This window comes from Ciconia boyciana, chromosome 8 (genome assembly GCF_034638445.1).
Source record: "Ciconia boyciana chromosome 8, ASM3463844v1, whole genome shotgun sequence".
In the NCBI taxonomy this organism is placed as follows: Eukaryota; Metazoa; Chordata; class Aves; order Ciconiiformes; family Ciconiidae; genus Ciconia; species Ciconia boyciana.
In genome coordinates, this window is record NC_132941.1 from 29,428,210 (window position 1) to 29,450,472 (window position 22,263).

Consider the following 22,263-nt stretch of genomic DNA (forward strand, 5'->3'; position numbering starts at 1 on the left):
GGTGGGACGCCCTGTGCGAGCGCACCCTGCTTTTAGTTTTCCTCTTGGGCTGCTTTGCAAAAGCCTGACCTGGGGAGTTAGCTAAAGAGATGGGTTTTTTGTTTGTTTTTTTGTTTTTTTTCCTTGGTCAGGTGAAATGGTTTTTGATCGATAAGGCCGTTGCATGCAAAAACACCCTTGGTGCTGCCTGGCTCCTTCTTCCCACCCTTTCCTCAGCACCGACTTTGCTTTCTGTTTTTCTTTCCCCCTGCCCGTCTGGTCCCTGTGTAATAAAGGTGCTCAGCGAGGGAGGCCGGCTACAGGCTTTTCATTTGGCCTGGAGAGGAATCTGCTTATTTTTTTATCAAGGGTGTAATTAGGGCTGGCTGGGCGCACCCCCTCATTACCCGTGCTGGGGAGGAATGCTCTCTAATTTAACGTTTGCCTGCCGCTGGGCAGGGGGATCTGCTAACCTGTCTGGGATGCCACCGTGAAATGCTGTCCTAATGTCTGTCTGTCCCTGGTGTCCTCTGTCCCGGGCTGGGTGAGCTCCAGGAGGAGCTGGAGATGATGGGGCTTGCTCATGGCTGGATTTACCCCAGGGGATGATGCTAAGTTTGGCAGGAAGGGATGCAAAGGGACCATAAAACTCCCAGGAAAGGGCAATCGATGGAGGAAAATGAGCTGGTTTGTCAGCCAGAGATGCTTTGGGAAAAAGGTTAAGTGATTCTTTCCAAATTTAGCTATTAATAAAAGGTTGGTGAGAACAGAGAGGTTCTGTTGTGTTGCATAGCGGGGGACAAGGAGTTTCGCAGCCTGCGGTGCCACAGGGGCAGCGTGTCGGTCTGTCCATGCTGCCCCTGAGTCCTGCTGCTCCAGGGTTTGGGGGATTTTCCCCAAACTCAGCCCATGCAACCAGGCTTGCAGGTGCTTTCCCAGCTAGTGGGAGTGGGAGGGGTGGGCTCTGCTTTTTGGGGGGGTGGAGAGGAAGACCCTATAAATGCACAACCCCGAGGTAGAGCAACACCTTCTGCGGACCCGAGCACACCACTGGTAGTGAGGGTTGAACACGGCAACATGTTGAGTGCTGTGTTTTTGTGGTCCAGCCTTTGCTGAGTTACCATTGCATGTGCTTGGGGAAGGTGTCAGACGCCACGGGGATGGGCACTCCCTGAGCACATCAATGGCTGGACATTCCCTGTGGCTTTTTGACTTTTAAACCCAACCTTGTGCCAGGCTGGAGAGGAGATGCTAGGCACTGGTGTTTCTCTTTTCCCTGCCCTCCCCAGCTACCCCGTGCTCAGTTTTTGGCATCCTGAGGCTGCGTCTGTGGGCAGCTCAGTCCGTCTCATCCCGTCCTCTTGGTCCTCCCACAGAGGGAGATGTTAATGAGTGATGTGCTGAGTTAATGAGGCCAGGGGGTTACATCAGCAAGCTGCAAGCAAGGACTCGGAGGTGACAGCAGCCCTTGGGACGGCGGTGCTGAGGGCCCGTTACATCCCCTGCATCTTGTTTTTGTCAGCACTTCCCAGCTCGCATCTCAACCCACTTTAAACAAATCGGAGGGTTTCAAAGGCACGAAATTTTGCGGGCTCTGTGCAAGGAGGCAGCAGGGAGAGAGCTGGGGAGGAAACTTCACTCAGTGCAAGTGGCTTCAAATCTTCCAAACTCATCCTCAGCGACACCCTTTATTTTGAGGCATCAGATGCATGCCCAGAGAAGGGAGTTTGGGCCATGGCTTTGCCTTTTGAAGATGCCATGAGCCACTGGCACCTCCTTGGTGATGGGGCTTCGTGTTGGGAGACTGCACTGGTGTGCGGGAGGCTGAATTTGTGCAATGGAGAGCAGAGCAGGGAGGAGAAGGGGATGCTCGGGGAAGAGATTATGATGCTTTGGGGAGAGAGGATGCTCAGGGTGCTTTTAGGAGGAAAAGCTCAGCTATGTTTTACTGCTGGACCCGAAATTATCCCAGGAGGGCACTCTGCGATGGGCAGCCTTTGGGATCAGGGCAGCCCCGGACCGGTGATGCTGGCTCCCCCTGGGCTCCGGGATGGACTGAAATGTGGTGGGATGAGGACTGCATCCCATGTGATGATCCTCTCTTGGGTGGGGATGTCTCCGCGTCCCTCCAGGGCTTGCAGCCAGGATGTTGTCGGTCCAGGAAGCATCCTGGCGTGGGAGTGAGCCATGCCGTGGCTCTGGCACCACAATTTGCTGGAGCTTAAATGGCAACGGCACTAATCCCTAAATGAGTCTGTTCATATGTTTCCCCTGGAGGCGATAGGAGGGGATTTGAGGTGGGAGGAGAGCCCTGCTCCAGCCTTTCAGACACCTCCTTGAGCCAAGCCAGTGGCCGGAGCATCCTCGCCAGCTGGGCCTCCAGAGCCGGAGCCGTCCCCCTCCCCGCCGGGGGGGTTGGGAAGGCAGGCGGCTCTCTTCCTCCGGTGCTGGAGATAAGCTGTCATATTATTTTTCATTTCTACAGGAGGATTTCTACCCACCCAGCAGGCGGGAATGAGTTTAACCGTTGCCTTTCAGGCCTTTGCACGAAATAGCACCCACTTCGAGACAGGCGTGAGTGGGGGGAGATGGAGGCAGAAGGAGTTAAGCGCTGACCGCCGCTGAGATTTAGCCAGAGAAACCCAGCCAGAGAAACCTAGGCATCCCGGCTTAATCCTTACATCACATTCCTGCCTGCCCCGTGCGGCGGGGAGGGATGCGTGGCCGTGGATGATGGGCACCGGGCTAATGCTAATGTAATGCTCCTGTAATCTTCCAAATATTTGGAGGGATAACAATTGCAGGAGAGAGGATTTTAACGCTTTCCTGCGGAGGTTTGCTCGGCCATTGCTGCAAGGGGAATTGCTTTCTGGGCTCGTCATCCCGTGTGCCGTGTGTTTGGGGTGATGGAGGGGGAGGTCAGTGCTCGACCCTGGCTCCGGTGCTGCTCCCCGTGCAGGCTGGTGGTGTTGGATGGTTGGGGTCATCGATCTTCAACCAAGTTGCAAACGCTGGCTGCAAACATCTGCAAGTCACCCCCCGGGGAACAGATGCTGCGGATAATCCAGCTCAACCCCATCAGATTAAAATGTGTGATGAGGGATGGGGGAGAAGAGGCTGGAGAGGAAAGAAGTCGTCGGTGCCTATTCCCCTCCTCCCTTTTCCGTCTCGCTGCTCCTGCTGCTCCTACCACGCTCATTCTCAGGGCTTCAGGGTTTCGTCCCACAGGTTGAGCCCGGAGCTGCCCCCTCCTTGCCTCTCCTTCCCCAAATACAGATATAGCACTCAAGTCAGTGCTCCAGCCTGTCCTGTAGCACATTGCGCCGCAGCACCCGACCGCATGCCCCGAGTAGTGTGAGACTGTGGGACGGTGACAGCCTGGAACTTCCAAAAAAAACCCCAAAAGGGAGCTGAGAAGCAGGCACCCACCTCCAGTGGGAAGGAGGGAAGCCGGCAGATGGAAACCCCCTGTAGACGTCTGCCAGGGAGATGATGATTACAGTCAGTGTAGCACGCTCTAAAATATTTATTAGTTTGTCGCTGCTGGGAGTTTTATTGCTTGTCTGATTGCAGTACTGGAAATCCCGGCTGTGCAGGGCTCCTTCCCTGGCTTCGCATGCCAAAGTGTCTCTCTTGCATGTGCTGCTCCCGCGGTCAATGGGCCAAATGGTCATCTCAGGAGGGATCAGAGCAGTGTTGGGCAAAGCAGAAGTGGCCTCTGTGCACGTGTGGGTTAAAGCATCCTTTCCCAAGGGTGACACTTATGGCCAACTCCTTGCAAGGACCCGTGCAAACCCTCCTGCTGACATGGTCTTCACCGGTATTAAAATAATCTGAATGTCCCAGTGCATACACCCAACCTGAGGTTGGCTGCCCAGCCTGGAGAAGACAGAGACCTGCTTCTTGCAAAGTTTCTTATATATTATATAGATAATGCAACTATAATATAATAATAATAATATTATGCAAGACCATTGCAGGGGAAGGTTGTCCTGGCAGAGGATACACTCTCCCGCCTTTATGGGGCCATTTATCAATGTCCTTATTATGCTGGAACAGACCAAAACCTTTCCCCAGCCTCTCCATCCTCTGCACTTTTAATCCTGGCACCGACAGCACCTCATCCTGGCTGTGCTGGAGTTATGTGCCCCCCGTCCTATGGGGGAGGGACCGCATAGACGTGATGGTGTTGCACCCCCAGGAAGGTGCATTTTTTTTGTGTATAGCAGTTGCTGCTGGATGTTCAGGGCAGCCAGCACGAGCAGGCGTGCTTTGCCCCCCACCAACTGTATGTGGATTTTTGGGGGCCCTCCCCATGAGCATTAGCAGAGCGAGAGGTTTCCCATGCGGCGGGTGGCCGGGTGTCAGGAGGGGGGATGAAAGGCCGGGTTGATGGCTTATGATAAATGTACCCAGCATGGTTCTCCTCCCTTTTCTCATCCAAAGTCCCCGTTGTTCCTCTGCCTTAATTCTTCCCCAGTGCATCTAAATACCAGTGGCTGTGTCGTGCTGGAGCCAAACGCCCTGCCCAGCTGCAAATGCTTTTCTTTGGCCGCATAGGTCTGGTTTCTGGATGAAGAAATTGTCCTCCCCCTTGCTTTGCTCCTGTTCATGAGCGGGCAGGAGGCTGGGGGGAGCCGTGGGGTTGGGGCTCTGCGGCACAGCCCCGGTTACGAGTCTGCCACAAAAAACCCATCAGCTTTTTCCCCATCTCGTGTTAGAGCTGCTTTTTTGGCCCCAGACCTCTCTTGGTCAGAAATAAAAGATCTCTCAGCTGCTGCGAGTTTTTAAACTTTCCCAGCAGCCAGGATGCTCCTAGCTTTAAAGGTTCAGGGTTTTTGGGTTCCAACCTTAAACCGAGCAGGTTTTTATAGCCACTGAAAGCAGATGCTGGATCTGGCCAGGGCTGGGGAGATCATCCTGTTCCACCACCCTCATCCCCAAACTCACTGTGCCCCCTTGGAGAAGAAATCTGAAGCGTTGAGCTTGAGACCCCCAGCACAGATTTGGGCAGACCCCTCTCGGGGTGGGGGGCTGGATGGGACCCGTCGATGGGGGAGTCGGCGGATTTTCAGTACCGCTGGTGGAGTTTCATCCCTGAACCCTGTGCTGGGGGACCAAGGTGGCCCCCACTGCAGCCCAGAGCATCACCCATCCCGCTGCAGATGATCACAGGTGACTCACAAATCTGCGATTTTCATCCCTGTTGGTTGTGACTCATCCCCTCCCTGCTCCCAGATCCTCTCGGGTGACCTAAAGTCTTGTTTAGCATCACCAAAGCAGTGGTGGGGTGGGAGAAAATGCATCTTTGATGTTGGCTGCTGGAGGAGGACCTGTCCGTGCCCATGGTTTTGGGTCGGGGACATGTGCACTTTGGGGTGTCACCTTTGCCAGAGGCAAGCTCGAAAGGGGAAGGTCCTTCCGAAAATCACTTTCTTTGGGGATGTCAGGTCCTCCTGGGTCACCCTTACAGTGCTGGGCGGGCTGCAGGACTCCTCACCTGCCTCCTGGGGTGTTACACCTGGCTTGAGGAGAAAACAAAAAAAAATAGGAAGAAAGAAAAGAAAAAAAAAAGCAGAGGAAAAACTTAATGGGGATCTTCATACGCATGTTACAGGCAGGGTTAATATATCTTGGAGTAGTTATCATCTCTGCCACTGCCCTCAGCGGTGCCTGGGAGAGGCTGGCACTGGTCTGGGGCAGGGCTGGCAGCGGAGGGGGGCTCCACTCTGCCAAGAGACTGATGTGCTTCAAGTGTTTACATTCCTTATGGCAAACCTGCCTTCTAAACCTGCCTGCCCTTAGAGCTGTCAAACAAAGCCCAGGAGCCACCCTTGCCCCAGGATGTGTGGCGAGCGAGCCCCCCCCCCCGGCATTGCACCAGTGGCTTTCGGAGGATGCTCTGCAGCGTGAGCTACCTCTGCCTTTTCCTGGCTGCCGAGCTCGGGTCCGACCGCAGGCTGCATGCTGCAGGGATGCAGAGAGCATCATTTCAGAGACGTTTTCACACGAGCCCATGAGTGAAGTTTTGTTGGCTGCCTCTGTTGCCGGTTGAATTATCTCCTGCCAGCCCCCTTTGCCAGGGAATTTAGGTTTGTGGCATCAAAGTGGGTTTTGTTTTTTTTTTTAAAAAAAAAAAAGCAACCACCAACAAAACAACAACTCAGTGGATGCAAAATTGAACAGTAAATTAAAAGAGAAAATAAAAAAGGTATATTTGCTGCTGTGATACAGGTAAGAGGCTGCTCAGCAGGAGAGGGAGCAGGACCAGCAGCCTGATGTGGGCACGGGGAGAACTGTGGGACCGTTCCTGGCGGGGGGCTCTCGCCGCCCCCATCCCCCTGCCCATGGCGGGACGCTGGGAAAATTACAGGTCTGCAAATGAGATGGGGGAGGAAATGGCCAGAGGTAGAGAGGTGGGGAAGAGCCAGCCAGAGAGAGAGAAATTAGCCCGGAGTTTAATTCATTGTTTCCAAAAGAGCAGTTAATGGATTATGACAAATGTCCTACTGCTCTCCCTTAGTGCTGTGTTAAATGGAAATAGAAAGTCAATTTTCCTAAATGGATTTTAAATGACTGACCTCGTGTGTTTTTTTTCCCTCACTGATTTTTGCTCGGGAGGCAGCTTGGTCATCTTGTTTTCTTGACGCATCTGATTATTTTTTTCTTCTTCTCCTTACATCTCGGGATTCTCTGATCCTCTCTGTGCAGCACTGCTCCTTGCCAAGGGTGACGAAGGGAGTGGGCTCCTTTCTTCCCTGCCAGCTCCGGAGATGTTATCGCAGGGCTGGGGATATTTACTGTCTTCCTGCATGCTGCAGTGCCTGGAGTTGAGAATCACAGCTCTCGCTGGGGGAAGAGAAGAGGAGGAAAAGCTCATAACTCTTTTAGGTGTAAAAAAAAAATAAGCCTCGTGATGTGACCTGACTGCTAGTGAGATGCCCAGAAACAACAGGTTAAGCAGTAGCATCCCAGCGTGTGTATGTGTTTTATCAGTCCTGCGATATTTGGGTTTGATCTTTATGGTCAAAATGGTTGGAAACAGGGTTCCTATGTTGGATGCTGCAGATGTTCCTTGGTGTTGGTCACAGCATCTTCTCAAGCCAGTACTGGGCATGAGCCACCATGAGGCTCCTGCTACTCACAGGTCTCAGGGATTATGTCCCTGGGTGAGCCCTAAGGTGCTTACCCCTTTTCGTGGCCTAGCCTGAGCAGATGTGACCTCTTCTTCTGGTTATTTTTGCAATGAACTTCGTTTTGAGAGCAGACAAGCAGGAAGATGGAGATCACCAGGGCACTGACCCCCTCTGGTTTCTGGGGTGGGATAGTGCGAATCCTGATTGCATTTTTGGGTGATGTTCTCTGGAGGTGGCTGGGCTGGAAGCAATTGCTCGCCTGCGATGGGCAGATGGCCAGTCCCCGTGGGCTGCGCTGGCAGGGGCTGCCGGTGCCCCCCCACCCTTGTGTGATGCTGAGATCTGAGCGCTGGTGGGGGGTGGGATCCCAAACACAGCTCCACCGAAGAGCTGCCCGTGTTTTGCTCGGAGCACACCCATGCATTCCTCAGGGCTGTCGGAAGGGAAGCTTGGGAGGGTGGCACGCCAGCTCCTCTGCTTTTGCACTCACACAGGGAGCCCTGCAGAAAGAGCTGGTGTGGAGCTGAACGCCGGGGGGGAGGTAGGGTAGCATTCCATTCCATCTCATCCCATCTTCATGCCTCAGTCCCCAATGTCAGAGGCATTTCTGCAAGTGTCTGCTCCTCCAGAGCCTCTCTGTGTCCCCATCACCATCCCGGGACTTGGGTTTGTTTTGCTTTTTTCCCTGGTGGCCTCCTCTAGTGAGATCACCCAGGCTTTGGGGTCGGCCAGGACTCGGGGTATGGATGGGGGGGCGCTGGCACCCGGGCAAGAGCAGCCTGGGCGGGATGCGCCCCGCAGCACCGGCTCTCTAGCTAGCAGAGATTTGCTTTTCTTTTTTTTAGGAGCCCCCAGCCCTCTTTTGCTTTTTCGAGCATCCTCAGCTGGGGCTGCTGGTGACGCCACCGCTTATTGGGCAGTCCTAGAAAGGAAAGGGAGGGATGAAGCGGCGTAGGCAGGAGTTGCGTCCCTGCTGGGACAGGACTAATGGCACCTCCCGACCCTCTCGCTCCCCTGGCAGGGCTGGAGTACAGCGATGTGCTGCCCGACTCCTTCCCCTCGGCCCCGGCGGAGACCCTCCCTCACTTTCTGCTGGAGCCGCAGGATGCCTACATCGTGAAGAACAAGCCGGTGGAGCTCGTCTGCCGTGCCAACCCCGCCACCCAGATCTACTTCAAGTGCAACGGGGAGTGGGTCAACCAGAACGACCATGTCACCAAGGAGAACCTGGACGAGGTCACTGGTGAGCAAACCCACCCCGGCATCCCCTGCCTGCCCTTCCCCTCTCTTCTTTCCAGGCACTTCTGCCCTTTTCTCTCTTGCACATCCTTGCTGGAGATGATTCTCCTCCAGGTAGACCAACGGGTGTCTCTGATTAATTTTTATAATTCCCAGGTGATTGCAATCTCATGAGGTCACTTTTGTATGTTTTCCACCTCCTCAGTCCATGTACAGCTTGTCTCTCTTTCCATATCATCAGTGAATTTTAGTAGAGGAGCTACCTCTTTCCAGACTATTGATGAAGGCATGATGATGGTATGGGTCACCATATCCCATAGAAGCTCAGGGAAGTCAGCCTGCATGCTTACATGCTTATGCTTTTGCAGGATTTGGGGTTGTTAAATGGAATATGAAAGGCAGCACATTTAAAACTGATTAAAAAAAGGAAACGCCTTCCTACAAAACGCCTGATCAACACGTAGGAGTCATTGCCACAAGGGGTGGCAAAGGCTGGCAGCTTACTCAGGTTCACAAAGGGATTAGATATTTAATGGGTAATAAGAACATTTGCAGGTTGGATTTGAAATGCCCTTTAATGGCAGATGAGTTCTCCCCTGCCTCAGAGGACAAGTCAGCCTCTGGCTGCCTGAAATGGGGGCCAAAAAGGCGGTTTAGGCATCTTACGGGGTATCTTATTCCATGGGATTGGGCTCCACAGAGGTGCTTGCCCCGTTCTTTAAAACGTCCTGGCATGAGAACAAGGCGTGGGGGTTTGATATGTCATGTAGTCAAGTAGATCTGCTAAAATTGGGATGCTTTAGCTCAGCTCCCATCTTTTCTGCACCAATTTTGGTACCCATGTCCTGATCAGGAGGGGAGGAAAATGATCATGTTTCTCGTGTAAGATCTGTTCTCTGCAAATCCTGAGCCTGTGGCATCCCTCATCTCCAGAGGGCTTTAAGCCAAAGCAACCTTTTGAACTGCTGCAGTGTTGGACCTAGAGGCAGGCTGGGTTTAGAGGAGAGACTTTGTCAGCCTGGAAGAGCACAAGTGCTTTTACAGAATCTTCTCTTGTCCCTATTTTTTTCCCCAGCCTTGCCCTTCCCCAGCATCTCCTCGGTATCATCCAGTGCTAGCTGTGATCTGGTCCTTCCTTGTCTCTGAACCTGTTCTGCAAAGGGAAGATCATTTCTTGTGGCTTTTTGAGCCTTTCCTCCTAAAGCTGCTTCATCTGTTCCTGGGATGTTTTTCTTCCAGAGGATCTCTTTGTGAAGGATGGTCGAAAGTGCACGGGAAGGCTGTCCCCTTGCTTTTCTGGAGGCTGTCGCTAACACCGGCAGCGCCGTTTCTCTCTCTTGGGGTGCGTCTCCACCTCCCAGCTCTCGTGGAAGCCAGATTTGAAACCTTCACCGCTCTAGGGCAAAGTCAGTGCTGATTAGTGACCGAGCAGCCACCTTCGAGGGGTTATGAATTTATTTATAACGTGTCAACGCGCTGGGCCGAGCCAAAGGTTCATGCGGCCTGCATGTGACAGTGGTGGATGCTTAGGGGAAGAGCACTGAACCGGGACAAGGATGGAGCGATGGACCCCGCTCTGATGCCCTCCCAGCTTCCTGCAGTCCATGATTAGGGACTCCATGGTCTGGCAGCAATATCTTAGCAGTGCGGTCCAGCCCTGGTTAGATTCTCCCCCTGTTAATGTGTCTAAATGCTGTTAGGACTCATTTCTCCTCCAAGTTGCCCCAGCCTCCTGTAGCAGGGAGTTTCATGGCTTAGCGATGTGCAGTGTGGAAAAAGCACTATATTTCTCGCCGCACTGCTTGATCCACCTCTTGGGTGAACACCCCTTACCGAATAACCTGCCTCATGCAACTCTTGAGCAAAACAGGCTGGAGAAAACATAGCAGAAAGGGAGCAGAAAGTGCTGTGCAGCAGGAGCTTACCCTGTTTTAGGGGGGACTCATCGCCTAGGGGGGACTCATTTGCTTTGGGCTAGCATCTCCCTCTCAGATCCCAGTCTGCAGATGCAGAACACGTGCCAGCAATTTGGGGAGGAAACAGCACGCACACCTTTGTCACCCAGGCTTCAAAGATGGTATTGCTGCTATCAGTGAACAAACCAATAATACCTTCAGTATGGAGGTGATGCCGTGCATGTAAAACTCTGCTGGTGTGGGCATATCTGCCCAGCAGCTACCCTGAGAAAGGGAGCTGGAACCAAAATGGTTTGCTGTGCTAAAAAAACCTGTGTTTTGCAGCACGTGCCGTCCGTAGGGAAAGCTGCTGCAAAGGGCACCGGGGAGAGCTGGCCATGAAGCGACGGGTTAACATGGTTAGGTGTTCACGGCTTTTTAAGTATCCTCAGTTAAAAGCTTGGAAGAAGGGATCTTTAAAAAAAAAAGGCAACTTTTAAGATGACGCGTCTTGAATGAGCCGGGCTCGGTAATGCTCTGACTGTGTCTGATCCGAAACATTTCATGCGGAAGAAAGCAAAAATAGGCCAAGTCAGAGAGGATAATTCAGCTGGGCGAAAAGGGACGGTCAGTAAGAGCGGCTGTGTTTGGATGCCTGTAAGCCCTTTAAATAGTCACTCCTGTGAGCTGTAAGCTCAGCCTACAGTTTTGGGTAGGCTTTGCTTTCGGGGGTTACGGAGATAGCAGGGCATTTGCAGGATGCTCCCCACCTTTCCAGGGCTGCTCAACCCACCCCACTGGGGCTTTCCAGAGAGACGAGATGGTTTTGAGCCATCTCAGTCCTGGGTCCTTCTGAGAGCCCTCATTTTTCCAAAACTCCTTGGCCCAAATGCCTTTTCTTTTTTTTTTTTTTTCCCTTAATAGGGGCAAAATAAATTTTATTTCCTTGGTGCGCGTTTGTCAGCTATTCCGCAGGAAGGTGGCAGAGAGATGGTAATTGCTCCTCGCAGCACTGGGAGCGAGCTAACAAAATTACAGCTGTGGAGCATGCGGCTCTCTATTGCCATGAACTTGAGGGCTTTTTATAAATAGAAGCTGCAAAAAAAGGGCAGTTATTGCTGAAAATAAGGAAAAGTAAGCCCTGAGTCCCTCCTGCCCTTGGCATTGGGCACGCCGCGAGGCGCTGATGCTTGAGGCAAGCCTCAGCATCCTGCGGTCCAGGGGACCATGTCCTGCATGTGGCAGCGCCCTTTGTCATCGCAACCCTGCCAAGGCCAGGGTGTCCTGGCAGACTTCATGGAGGTGTTGGGGGGTTGACGGAGGCGTGTAACCCTTTTTGGGGTCATTGGGCATGAAGTGCCATCGTCGTTGGATGATTTCCTTAAGATCTTTTGTTTGTCTTGTTATATTGTATTTCAGCGGCAGCTGACGGAGATGGTTTCTCCCCGCAGCAAAGCCTCCAAGGCATCCTTCAAACCTGGCGGGTGGGAAGGAGTCTGCGCAGGGACAGGGACATCGGTGCTGGGGGAGAGGGCTGGCAGAGGAGGGTGATGCCTCTTGAAATGGTCAAGAGGTCCTGTTCCTGCCGAGCTGGATGGGGACAGGGTGGAAAAGACTCCTCCACGTGAGCCACTGCCCTGACTTTGGCTTCACGTCACCCTCCGGAGGGAACAATCTCCGTGATTTGCGGAGGTGCCAAACCTGGATGCCTCTGAGATGCCTTCAACCCACTGCCTCCGCCCTCGAGCTTTGTGCGTCCAGCAGCCCTCCTCCTGGGTGCTGCCTTAGTTTCCCTCCTCCCAGGTGCTCCTGCCGAGCTGATGCCGTCCCTCTGTCCCCTTCCAGGGATGCTGGTGCGGGAAGTGCAGATCGAGGTCTCCCGGCAGCAGGTGGAGGAGCTCTTCGGCTTAGAAGATTACTGGTGCCAGTGCGTGGCCTGGAGCTCCGCGGGCACCACGAAGAGCCGCAGGGCGTACGTCCGCATAGCATGTAAGTGCCTGATACACATAGTGCTTGCTCAGGCATGACCCCTCCGGCAGTGCTCCCTGCCCCTCTGCAAGAGCTGCGTGCACCTACCTGCACTGCCTTGGTTCTTGTTTCCTTTAAATGAATGCTTCTCCCACTTTTTTTTCCACTTTGAGGGCCCTAAAAGGTTTCCAGAGGGTACAACCCACCGGTTTAGAAATTGTTTGCAAAGCCTGAGGTGTGATCCCTGGATCCTAGGCTGAAAAAGCAGTGCTGTCAAGCCAGGTGTGTGCTGCTTCTGGCTGTTCATTCCCAGCTTCCCATGACCCCCGAGACTCGGTGGGTGCAGCTGAGTGGGGTTAGCCGTCTCCAAAAGTTGGCTCCCTCCCTTGTAAGCAAAAAGCAGTGCTTTTTGATTAGTTGGAGGTGACCCATCCTTGCTGGATGGCCCTGGTCTTAGCTGCCATCCCAGCTCTGGCTTTGCATCTGAGTGGGCGTCATCCCGACCTCCCTGGGTGAGAGGCCCTGGCACTAGCTAGGTTAACACCGCGTTGCCCATCAGCGTGCTCAGCTCTTCCCGGTGCTTTATTATCATTAATAACCCAACGGTTAGCACCTTGCATGCTTTGCCTGAATCAGCGACTCCATGTCCCTGGAGTCCCTGCTGTCATATGTCACTTCTCTAAGCTGCTGTTTGTGGGTGTCAGCCTGATTAAGGGTGAGTTAATCAGGCTGTTACCCGGCTGAATTTGCTCTCTTAGCAAATGAGATGGCAAAGCTATAGGAGAACGACCAGGCTTCCCTAGTCGTAAACAGATTTTGCTATTAGAGGGCTAATAATCCAGCATGTTGTCCAAAACGGAGGGGGCTGGTGAATCAGCTATGCTGCTGAAGGATTTAGCCTGAATGAGGAAAATGTTACGAGGCACAGGGCTGGCTACTGACGGAGCCCTTTTGTCCGGCCCCACCAAGGGTTTGGTGTTTCTCGGAGCTGAGCAGATGAGATGAACCGAGAGTTCGCTGCCCTGGACGAGCGGGAGCTGCAGCCGTAGAGCTGAGTGCTGTAGCAGAGGATTGCAGCACCATCTAGTGATGCTCCTGCTCCTGCTCCTTTCAAGGCTCTGGAGCGGGACCCTGCCATGTCCCCCACGTCCCTGGGGGCTCTGCTGGGCTTCTTCCCTCTCCCCCTTCCCCAAAGCACTGGCCAGCCCCTCTTGCTGGGCGAGCCTGGCTTTTCAGCAGTGGCTATTCCCTGTTTTGGCACTGGAGTGTAACGTCTGGGTTTCCAGCACGTCTGGGGTCATGGCTCAGCCAGGACCAACTGGAGCAGAGCTGAGCAACAACCCCCCTGTAGCCCTGAAATTTGGGGATTTGCTTTGGCACTGATGTGGGAGCTGGGCTGCTGTGCAAATCTTGTTTTTTCTCCCTTCAACAAAGAAGGGTGCTCGTGTAGAGAGCCCAGAGGGGGAAAGAAACAGTGGTTAGGCTGAGGTTTAGCCCCAAAAGTAAAAGACAGGAGGGGATATAAGCAAGCGCACGAAGGAGGAAAGGCATTGTCCTCAAGCACCACGTGCTGTCTCAAATCCATCCTGGAAAGATGCTTCTTTAGCTCCTTCCTCCCAGGACGTGTTTTGCTCCAGCTGTGTTACTCCACAGCAATTTCCCTACTCGTGGGCTCCTGGTGCTGAGGCGATGCTCTCTCCCCACCAAGGTTTTGTGGGTTGCCCTGCTTCCACAGCGGGCTAGTAACCCCTGGGTTTTCCTTCCCCCCTACCCAGACCTGCGGAAGAACTTCGACCAGGAGCCGCTGGGCAAGGAGGTCCCACTAGAGCACGAGGTCCTGCTGCAGTGCCGCCCACCCGAGGGGGTGCCGCAGGCGGAGGTGAGCAGCTCAGCAGCCCAAAGAAATGCCCAGTGGGGTGTCCCCTCCCGACCGTCTGCAGCCACGGCCGAGGAGAGACGGGGCACATCCTTGCAGATGGCTTGCGGCTGTGATGGATGGCCTCGCACCGAGACCGTCAGCTTTCATTATTCAGCAGAATTGTTTATTTTGGGCAGTGGTTCTGTTATTCTGACATCTAATAACACATGTAACCTCAGCACCTGCTCAACCCACCTCTCCCATGCTTCCTGATGTGCCATTAACCTGTTAGAGGGAAGATCTAATGAGGAGGCACCCAATGACTTGTCTGAAGGGGAGCAGTCACAAGCAAGAGACAGGGGCTGGGAAAGTCAATATAGATGGGTTTCCCTAGCACGATAGCGGTGCTTTCCCTGGTAGCCACAATGTCCCATCCTTGGCCAAAACAGCAGTAACATGCCCCAGTCAGGCCTGGTTTGGCCCAGCTTTCAAGGAGAAATAAATACAGTCAGAGGCAAGGTTGGCCAGCCAGTGGTTGTGGTGCTGAGAACGTCGGTGGTCTCAGTGATGAAGATGGGGAGGGTTTTGGGGCAGGTCATAGGCTGGTCTGGGGGGGGTTTGCTCTCCATCAGGGCTGGTGAATTCAGCCCCTCCAACCTGATGTTTGTCCTTGCTTGTGCCCACACCCATGCTCAGTGCCAGTATCGACTCACGCCCTTCCCAAACAGCCTAAGTTAAGCAGTTGTGTCCTGGCTTAGTTTTGGGGCCCTTGGAGACCCTTGTGGTGGGGAGCACATGGGATGGGCATTTCTACCCAAACCCATGACGTGCTTTTCCTGGCTGTGTTCAGTTCTTGTTCAGCTTAATCGCCGTCCTTACCCATCCCTTCCTTTGCATTGCCAGGTGGAGTGGCTGAGGAACGAGGATGTCATCGATCCCACCCAGGACACCAACTTCCTTATCACCATCGATCATAACCTCATCATCAAGCAGGCCCGGCTCTTGGACACTGCTAATTACACCTGCATGGCCAAGAACATTGTGGCCAAGCGCCGGAGCACCACGGCTGCCGTCATTGTCTATGGTACCAGCCATTGCTCTTGGGGAGGGGACCTTTGCTGCCGGCCATGTTTCCAAGCCAAGGGGAAATACAGGCACTTTCTGGGAGTGCTAGGAGTGAACCCCACCAGGGCATTGCATTAAATTAGGTATAATACCCAACATCTGCAAAACAGGAACCTCTACCAGCTTGCACAGGCCGTTAGGAGAGGTGTTTGCAGGTGGGTGGAGGTTGGACTGAGCTGGATTGCTTTGACTGTCAAAGCAGCTGAAAAGCTGCATTTGGCTGAACTTTGCTATGAAACCAAAGATCTGCTGTGGCCAGATGCAAAAATATTTCCAAAGTGGAAAAAGGACCAAAGCAGGCTTGAGTATCTTGTGCGTGGGGTGTGCAACACGAGAAGGAGTCTCACGATTTGCTTTTCATGAGGGTGAGCTGTGCCAGGGTGTCAAAGAAGATGTAAGGACAGAGGACCTGGTGAACCGTAGGCTTAGCTCAGCCCTGCTGAAAGGGGCTCCGTTGCTGTGTTAACGCTGTCTGTCTCCTCTTGCAGTGAATGGTGGCTGGTCCACCTGGTCCGAGTGGTCTCCTTGCAACAACCGCTGTGGCCGGGGCTGGCAGAAGCGCACCCGGACGTGCACCAACCCTGCGCCGCTGAATGGCGGCTCCTTCTGCGATGGGCAGCCTTTCCAGAAAATCACCTGCACCACCCTCTGCCCAGGTAAGGCAGGTTTAGAAACCTTGCCCACACTGCCTGTCCCCCAGGTTGCACGGTCCAACTGTGCTCCTGGTGCTCCCCAAGGAGACAGGGGCTCAGGAGACCAGTCTGAAGCATCTTTTAGTCTGCCAAGACCTGAAAGAGCTGGAGATGTCTGCAGAGAAACAACTTAGCCTCCCCAGATAGTATCAGGGCTGGGTTTGCTGGGATAACGCTCCCTGAAGGTCTCTGGAAGCTCTGAGATGGGCATGGGCGCATTTCTGCTGCCAGAGGCATCCCGGCACTGGGGAACGAGCCCCAGGGCCGTGCCGAGGGGTGTACCGACGCACCTGTGTTTGGTGGCCCGCAGTGGATGGCGCGTGGACGGAGTGGAGCAAGTGGTCAGCATGCAGCACTGAATGCACCCACTGGCGCAGCCGCGAGTGCGCCGCCCCGGCCCCCCGCAACGGCGGCAAGGACTGCAGCGGTGTGCTGCTCGACTCCAAAAACTGCACCGATGGGCTCTGCCTGCAGAGTGAGTATGCGGGCAGGCGGGCAGGGACTCGTGCCATAGAAAATGCCAGCGGCTGTGGTGCTCCGGCGCTTGGCCACGCTGTTGTTGGCTGTACCTCCAAGTTGACAGAGTGGGCAGCAGCGCCGCTAGCACCTGGTTTTTGAATTGTGTCCTTAACAAGGTTTTTTTAACCAGACTCACCTCTTCCAAAGCTAGTTCTCACCCAGTGGAAAGAAAGATTTGGGGGATTTTTGGTGGGATCTAAATGTGGATCCCACATGTGGATCTTTTGGTGGGATCTAATCACGAAGCCTTCTGAAACAGCACTAAGTTTGGGGTCTCTGCTGAAATAAGGCTGGTTGTCATTAGTGGGGGCAAGCCAGGGGGCTTCTCAGCCCCACCACGAAAACACCTGACCTGGGTCATTGCTTGGTAGGAGCCGTGGAGCTAGCAGCAGCCAGGAAGAAACCCAATAATAATAATAATAATGGTGCTGCCACACTATAAGCGGATGCACTGAAGGCTGAGCAGCCAATGCTGCCACCTGCTGCTGTGTGACACCACTGTCCCCTTTGATGCTGCCATGGCCAGAAATGCCCAAAGACCTGTTAGCTGGGGTTGGGCAGCCGGGGACGCACACCCCAGGGTCTGGCTGGGCATGGGGATATCCTTGTCACCACGCTTCTGCCCAGCTTTGGCTGCCCCCCCGCGCCTTTTGTTTCATCTCATCCCCATCTCACCATCACCACCTTCACCTTTTGTTTTCTAACTTTGTTTTTCCTAACAGATAAAAGAGTTCTAAGCGAACCCAAAAGCCACCGTAAGTGCTCATTTCATGGCCATTTTGTTTCTTTGCGAGGCATTGCTTTGGTTTTGTTCTGTCACATCCATGGTAGGGCTCCTCAGCAGCTGGGGAAGGAGAGGGTGAGAAGAGGGAGCAACTAAAGCCCACCCCAAAACTCCTGTCTACATTAAATCACACGCTCTGCTTGAAGCTATAAATACGACCCGCTTTTGCAGCCCCTCTCCTGTCCCCCTTTTGCTGCCTGCAGTTCTTGGGTGCACCACGACGCAGCCGGTGTCACACCACCAAAGCTACTCCGGGCAGCGTCACCCCCCGCGAGTGCTCCCTTCCTCAAGCCGGGGGTCCCAGGGCACATCAGGGTTCCTGTTTCTGGCATCCAGATGGGGGGACTCGGGGACTCAGTGACACCTCCCAGAAGTGGCATAGTCCTAACGCGGTTGAGATCGTTGGGCTTAGGACAGGGCTTCGCTACAGCACGAAACCATAGAAACCAAGAGATGCGGGCGAGCACGGAGGGAGGAAGGAGAGAAGGATGGGCTGTGTGTGCTCAGCTCCTGCTGCTGGAGGCTTTACCATGCTCTGCCTTCCCTCTTCATCCCTCCCCTTTCTGGTCAGATGTATCCAAGACACACCAGGCGTTTAAAGATCGAGAACCTTGTGGGTACATATGTATGAGATGCATGGATAGGCGTTACAATTACTCCTCAGGGTTGCCTCTGTTAGGATGTGAGGGTTGATAGCTTCACAAATCTGAGCTGCACAGACTTAATGTTTCTGGGCTTCTTGGTGCTCAAGTAAAGTTTGCACAAGCCATGGTAAGGTGTCCTCCAAAGGTTTGAGGGGTTCACCCCATCTCATTCTCTGGCATTGCTCTGACTTCTGGACTGCTCTTAGAAAACACCCTCCGTCCTCCTGCCACAGCCTTTCCAGCAGGCCCAGTACACATCTTCCCCTTCGTGCCTATGTCCTGAGTTAGCGGTAGGGTTGGGGAACACCAGCGCGTCTTGACGTGCATTTCTGGTGCTCCTTTTTTCACCTCCATTTCTTTAATCCCTCCCAGTGCTGGAGGCCACAGGTGACGTGGCCCTGTACGCCGGGCTGGTGGTGGCCATTTTCGTCTTCATCGTGATCCTCATGGCTGTGGGGGTGGTGGTGTACCGGAGGAGATGCCGGGATTTCGACACGGACATCACAGACTCATCAGCTGCTCTGACCGGAGGCTTCCACCCCGTCAACTTCAAGACCTCCCGGCATGGTAGGAGCTGTAGCCCATGCAGGCCTTGCTTGCCAGCTCAAGCCCAGGCAGAAAGTCAGGTTGCAAATCACAGCAGGGGATGGGTCCCTGGTGGACCCCCGGCCCCAGTTTTCTAGGGGAATATGCTGATTTTTTGAAGGCTGAGGGCTCCATGGAGGTGGTCAGGTGTTGATGGTGGGAGTCGGGGCAAAGCATCTGCAAAGCAGATGCAGTGGGGATTTACTGCAGGATGCTGCTCCTCACTTAGTCGTGATGCAGAACTGAGCAGTTCCTTTCCAGGTGCCTGGTGGAAAGCAGATAGCAGGAGGTAGCCCAGAGCTGTACCCACTGTACCTCCTGCGCACCCTCCATCCCTTGCCGGGCGAGGAGGGCTTTTCACAGGCATCTCTTCCAGTCAAGCAGTGCTTTTACGTCCCCTTGTTTCCACTTGACGGCCACTTTGCTGTGTTCATCCCATCCGCGTTTCCTCCTCCTGCAGACAACCCTCAGCTGCTGCACCCCTCGATGCAGCCGGACCTGACGGCCAGCGCGGGGGTGTACCGTGGCCCCATGTACGCCCTGCAGGACTCCTCCGACAAGATCCCCATGACCAACTCCCCCCTGCTCGACCCCCTCCCCAACCTCAAGATCAAGGTGTACAACTCCTCCACTGCCTCTTCCTCGCCGGGGCTCCACGACGGGACGGACCTGCTCGGGGTGGCCCCCGCCACTGGCACCTACGCGGGGGACAACACCAGGGACAGCCACTTTGCGAACATGCGGAGCAAAGGCCTGGGCTCCCAGCATCTCCTCAGCTTGCCCCGGGAGCACGGCAACAGCGCCAGCGGCACTTTTGGCTACCTAGGGGGAAGGCTCACCATCCCGGGCACCGGTAAGCCCTCACTGGCTGGGGTGGAGGGGTGGTTTCTCCTTGGTTTCTCCCTCATTTTGTGACTAAAGCCTGTGTGTGCCATGCTAGGGGTGAGCCTGCTGGTGCCCCACGGGGCCATCCCCCAGGGGAAGTTCTACGAGATGTACCTGGTCCTCAACAAGGCAGAGAGCGCCCTGTAAGTCACACCACGCCACCCACATTTCTGCTCTTCATTGGTGGCTGTGAGGCTTTCTTTCCAACTGGTGTTCCCTCTCCCCTCCCCAGCCTGCCCTCCGAAGGCACGCAGACGGTGCTGAGCCCAGCAGTGACCTGCGGACCCACCGGCTTGCTCCTGTGCCGCCCTGTCGTCCTGACCATTCCCCACTGCGCAGATGTCGGCTCCTCAGATTGGATTTACCAACTGAAAACACAGTCCCACCAGGGAAACTGGGAGGTAAGGTGGGAACCCAGACCCTGCAGGCAGTGAAGACCACGAGCGTTGTGGGACACAACCCCTAGCAAACCCCCCTGGACGACGGGCTGACCCCCAGCCTTGATTTCCCATCTGTAGGAAGTTGTGACCCTGGATGAGGAGACCCTCAACACTCCCTGCTACTGCCAGCTGGAAGCCAAGTCCTGCCACATTTTGCTAGACCAGCTTGGCACCTACGTCTTTGTGGGGGAGTCCTACTCCAGGTCAGCCATCAAGAGGCTCCAGCTGGCGATCTTTGCCCCCACCGTTTGCACCTCCCTGGAGTACAGCCTCAAGGTCTACTGCTTGGAGGACACGCCAGATGCTCTGAAGGTAACATCGCCTTGTGATGCTGGCGCGGGCTGCCCCTGCTTCCCAAAGCTGTTTGCGCTGGAGGCAAGATGCTGCCTGGTGCCTCTCAGGATGGCCTGGCCCCAGGGAGCAGACAACCTGATGCAACTGCCTGCAAAGTGACCACAGTGAAATAATAAGCATGTTTACTGCTCTCCCCATCCTTCCTCGCCCTCTCTGAAGGAAATAATGAGGGTGTTGCTTAGCTCCTATGCTAGGCCGCCTTTCTGCAGACATTACACGAGAGGTTTTGCTGCCGCTGGGTGGGTTTTCTCTCTCCTACACAAAAAACACTTGCTGCTGTGATTTGCCTCGGTTTTCTATAGATCCTGTTATTCCTGCAGGGAGACGTGTCTCTCCCCTCCTTGGGAGGGTTTTGTGGCATAGATAACATCGAGTGCAGCACGGGAAGCTTGAGTTTTGATGCTTTGGCTGCCTGGACCACTGGTGCGGTGGCTGTTTAATTCCCTGTGACTTGTCCTGTGGCGTCAGGATTGCTGTAGTGCCTCTAGGTGGAGATGTAGGCAGCATTCTGGCTCCTGGGTTGCATTTTTCTCCTAAGAGTTGCTAGTGTAATTGTGGGATGGTGTTAAAAACAGATTGGGTGGCACTCTTCAAGAGTGCCACTAAAGTGCTTGACCTTTGTGTTGGACCTTTGCATCATCTGAGGAGTACAGAGGGATATACAGATGTTCATGTGTTATAAAATTCGAGTCGTAGGTTGGGCTGTTGTGTGAGATAAGTTGGCAAGTTCTTGGACAGCGGCTGTCAGGATGGCAAAGGCTGCTCTCCTGGGGAGAACTCCCTATGGGCTTGTTGCTGCTGCTGGCTCCTCTTGGCAGGAACATGCCTGGCTTTGGGTATGGAGAGGGGAGAGGAGCTGCCCCTGCTCGTCTCTTGGGTCTCACGCTACCTGTCCCGCTGCCCACAGGAGGTGCTGGAGCTGGAGCGGACACTGGGCGGGTACCTGCTGGAGGAGCCCAAGCCCCTGCCCTTCAAGGACAGCTACCACAACCTGCGTCTCTCCATCCATGACATCCCCCATGCGTTGTGGAGGAGCAAGCTGCTGGCCAAATACCAGGTGAGGGGCTGAGGCAGGGCAGCTGGCGTCCCAGACTGGGGACACCATCTTCAGCCAGGCACCATGAGCTTGTGAGTGCCCTGGTCTTGTCTCCAGAGTTATCTCCCAAAGGGATGGAGGAGGAGGGGGGACCGGTTTTCATGTGGTCTTTCCTGGTGGGATTCTCTCTGTGGGGTCCCTCTGTCCCATCTCATCCCCATGGGGCGGCCAGAGGAGGTGGGATCTCCCAGGGGAGCTGCTAGAGCTTTCGCTAAGCCCGTGCTTTGGTGGTCCACAGGAAATTCCCTTCTATCACATCTGGAGCGGCAGCCAGCGAGCCCTGCACTGCACCTTCACACTGGAGAGGTACAGCCAGGCCTCCACCGAGCTCACCTGCAAGATCTGCGTCCGGCAGGTGGAAGGGGAAGGGCAGATCTTCCAGCTCCATGTCATGCTGGGAGAGGTGAGTGGTGGGGAGGTGGGGGGACAGCAAGGGGATGTGCTCAGGAGCTGCCCTGTGCTGCAACATCTCTCCCCGTCCTTCCCCTTACAGCATGCCAGCTCCTTCGACACCCTCCGCTCCCACCATAGTGGTGCCACCACCACGACCACCCAGCTGGGACCCTATGCCTTCAAAATCCCCCTCTCCATCCGGCAGAAGATCTGCAACAGCCTGGATGCCCCCAACTCCAGGGGAAACGATTGGAGACTTCTCGCCCAGAAGCTTTCCATGGACCGGTGGGTCTCCCCTTGTTTTGCTTTCCCCTCCTGTGCCCTGGGCAGGGGGGCTTTGCTCCACGCTCCCTCCCTGCTGCAGTGCATCCAGCTAGGTTATGTCCAGCTATATAGGTCCACCCATAAATATGGATATAGCTATGCATAGTTATACCCATCTATATCCATGCATCCATCTGTGCCACAGTCCTGGGTCTCTTGAACTGGCCCTTATTTATCTGGGTCTGTGCTTGGGCTGTTCCTGTCTGGGTTCACCTTTGAGGACTGAAGGAAGGGAGGGTAATTTCAGCCAAACAAAGCTTGCATTGCTTTTGCATGAATGCCTGTATCAAAAATTGAAGACGATGTCTCAAGGGCTTTGGCATTTGCATTATGGCATTTCCATCAGG

General features: G+C 54.5%; 1 protein-coding gene across 1 annotated transcript in view; it reads left to right on the forward strand.

Moving 5' to 3' along the window:
- The window catches only part of UNC5B (unc-5 netrin receptor B), a 55,910-nt gene that overhangs the window by 30,662 nt on the left and 2,985 nt on the right, over positions 1-22,263 (forward strand). The window contains exons 2-16 of the mRNA XM_072869340.1: positions 8,137-8,358; positions 12,095-12,238; positions 13,993-14,096; positions 14,979-15,159; positions 15,689-15,856; positions 16,203-16,367; positions 17,134-17,166; positions 18,212-18,406; positions 18,885-19,277; positions 19,365-19,452; positions 19,542-19,710; positions 19,828-20,061; positions 21,011-21,160; positions 21,438-21,602; positions 21,693-21,877. Of these exons, the coding sequence (XP_072725441.1) occupies positions 8,137-8,358; positions 12,095-12,238; positions 13,993-14,096; positions 14,979-15,159; positions 15,689-15,856; positions 16,203-16,367; positions 17,134-17,166; positions 18,212-18,406; positions 18,885-19,277; positions 19,365-19,452; positions 19,542-19,710; positions 19,828-20,061; positions 21,011-21,160; positions 21,438-21,602; positions 21,693-21,877 (2,596 nt within the window). The remainder of the gene's footprint in view (positions 1-8,136; positions 8,359-12,094; positions 12,239-13,992; positions 14,097-14,978; positions 15,160-15,688; positions 15,857-16,202; positions 16,368-17,133; positions 17,167-18,211; positions 18,407-18,884; positions 19,278-19,364; positions 19,453-19,541; positions 19,711-19,827; positions 20,062-21,010; positions 21,161-21,437; positions 21,603-21,692; positions 21,878-22,263) is intronic.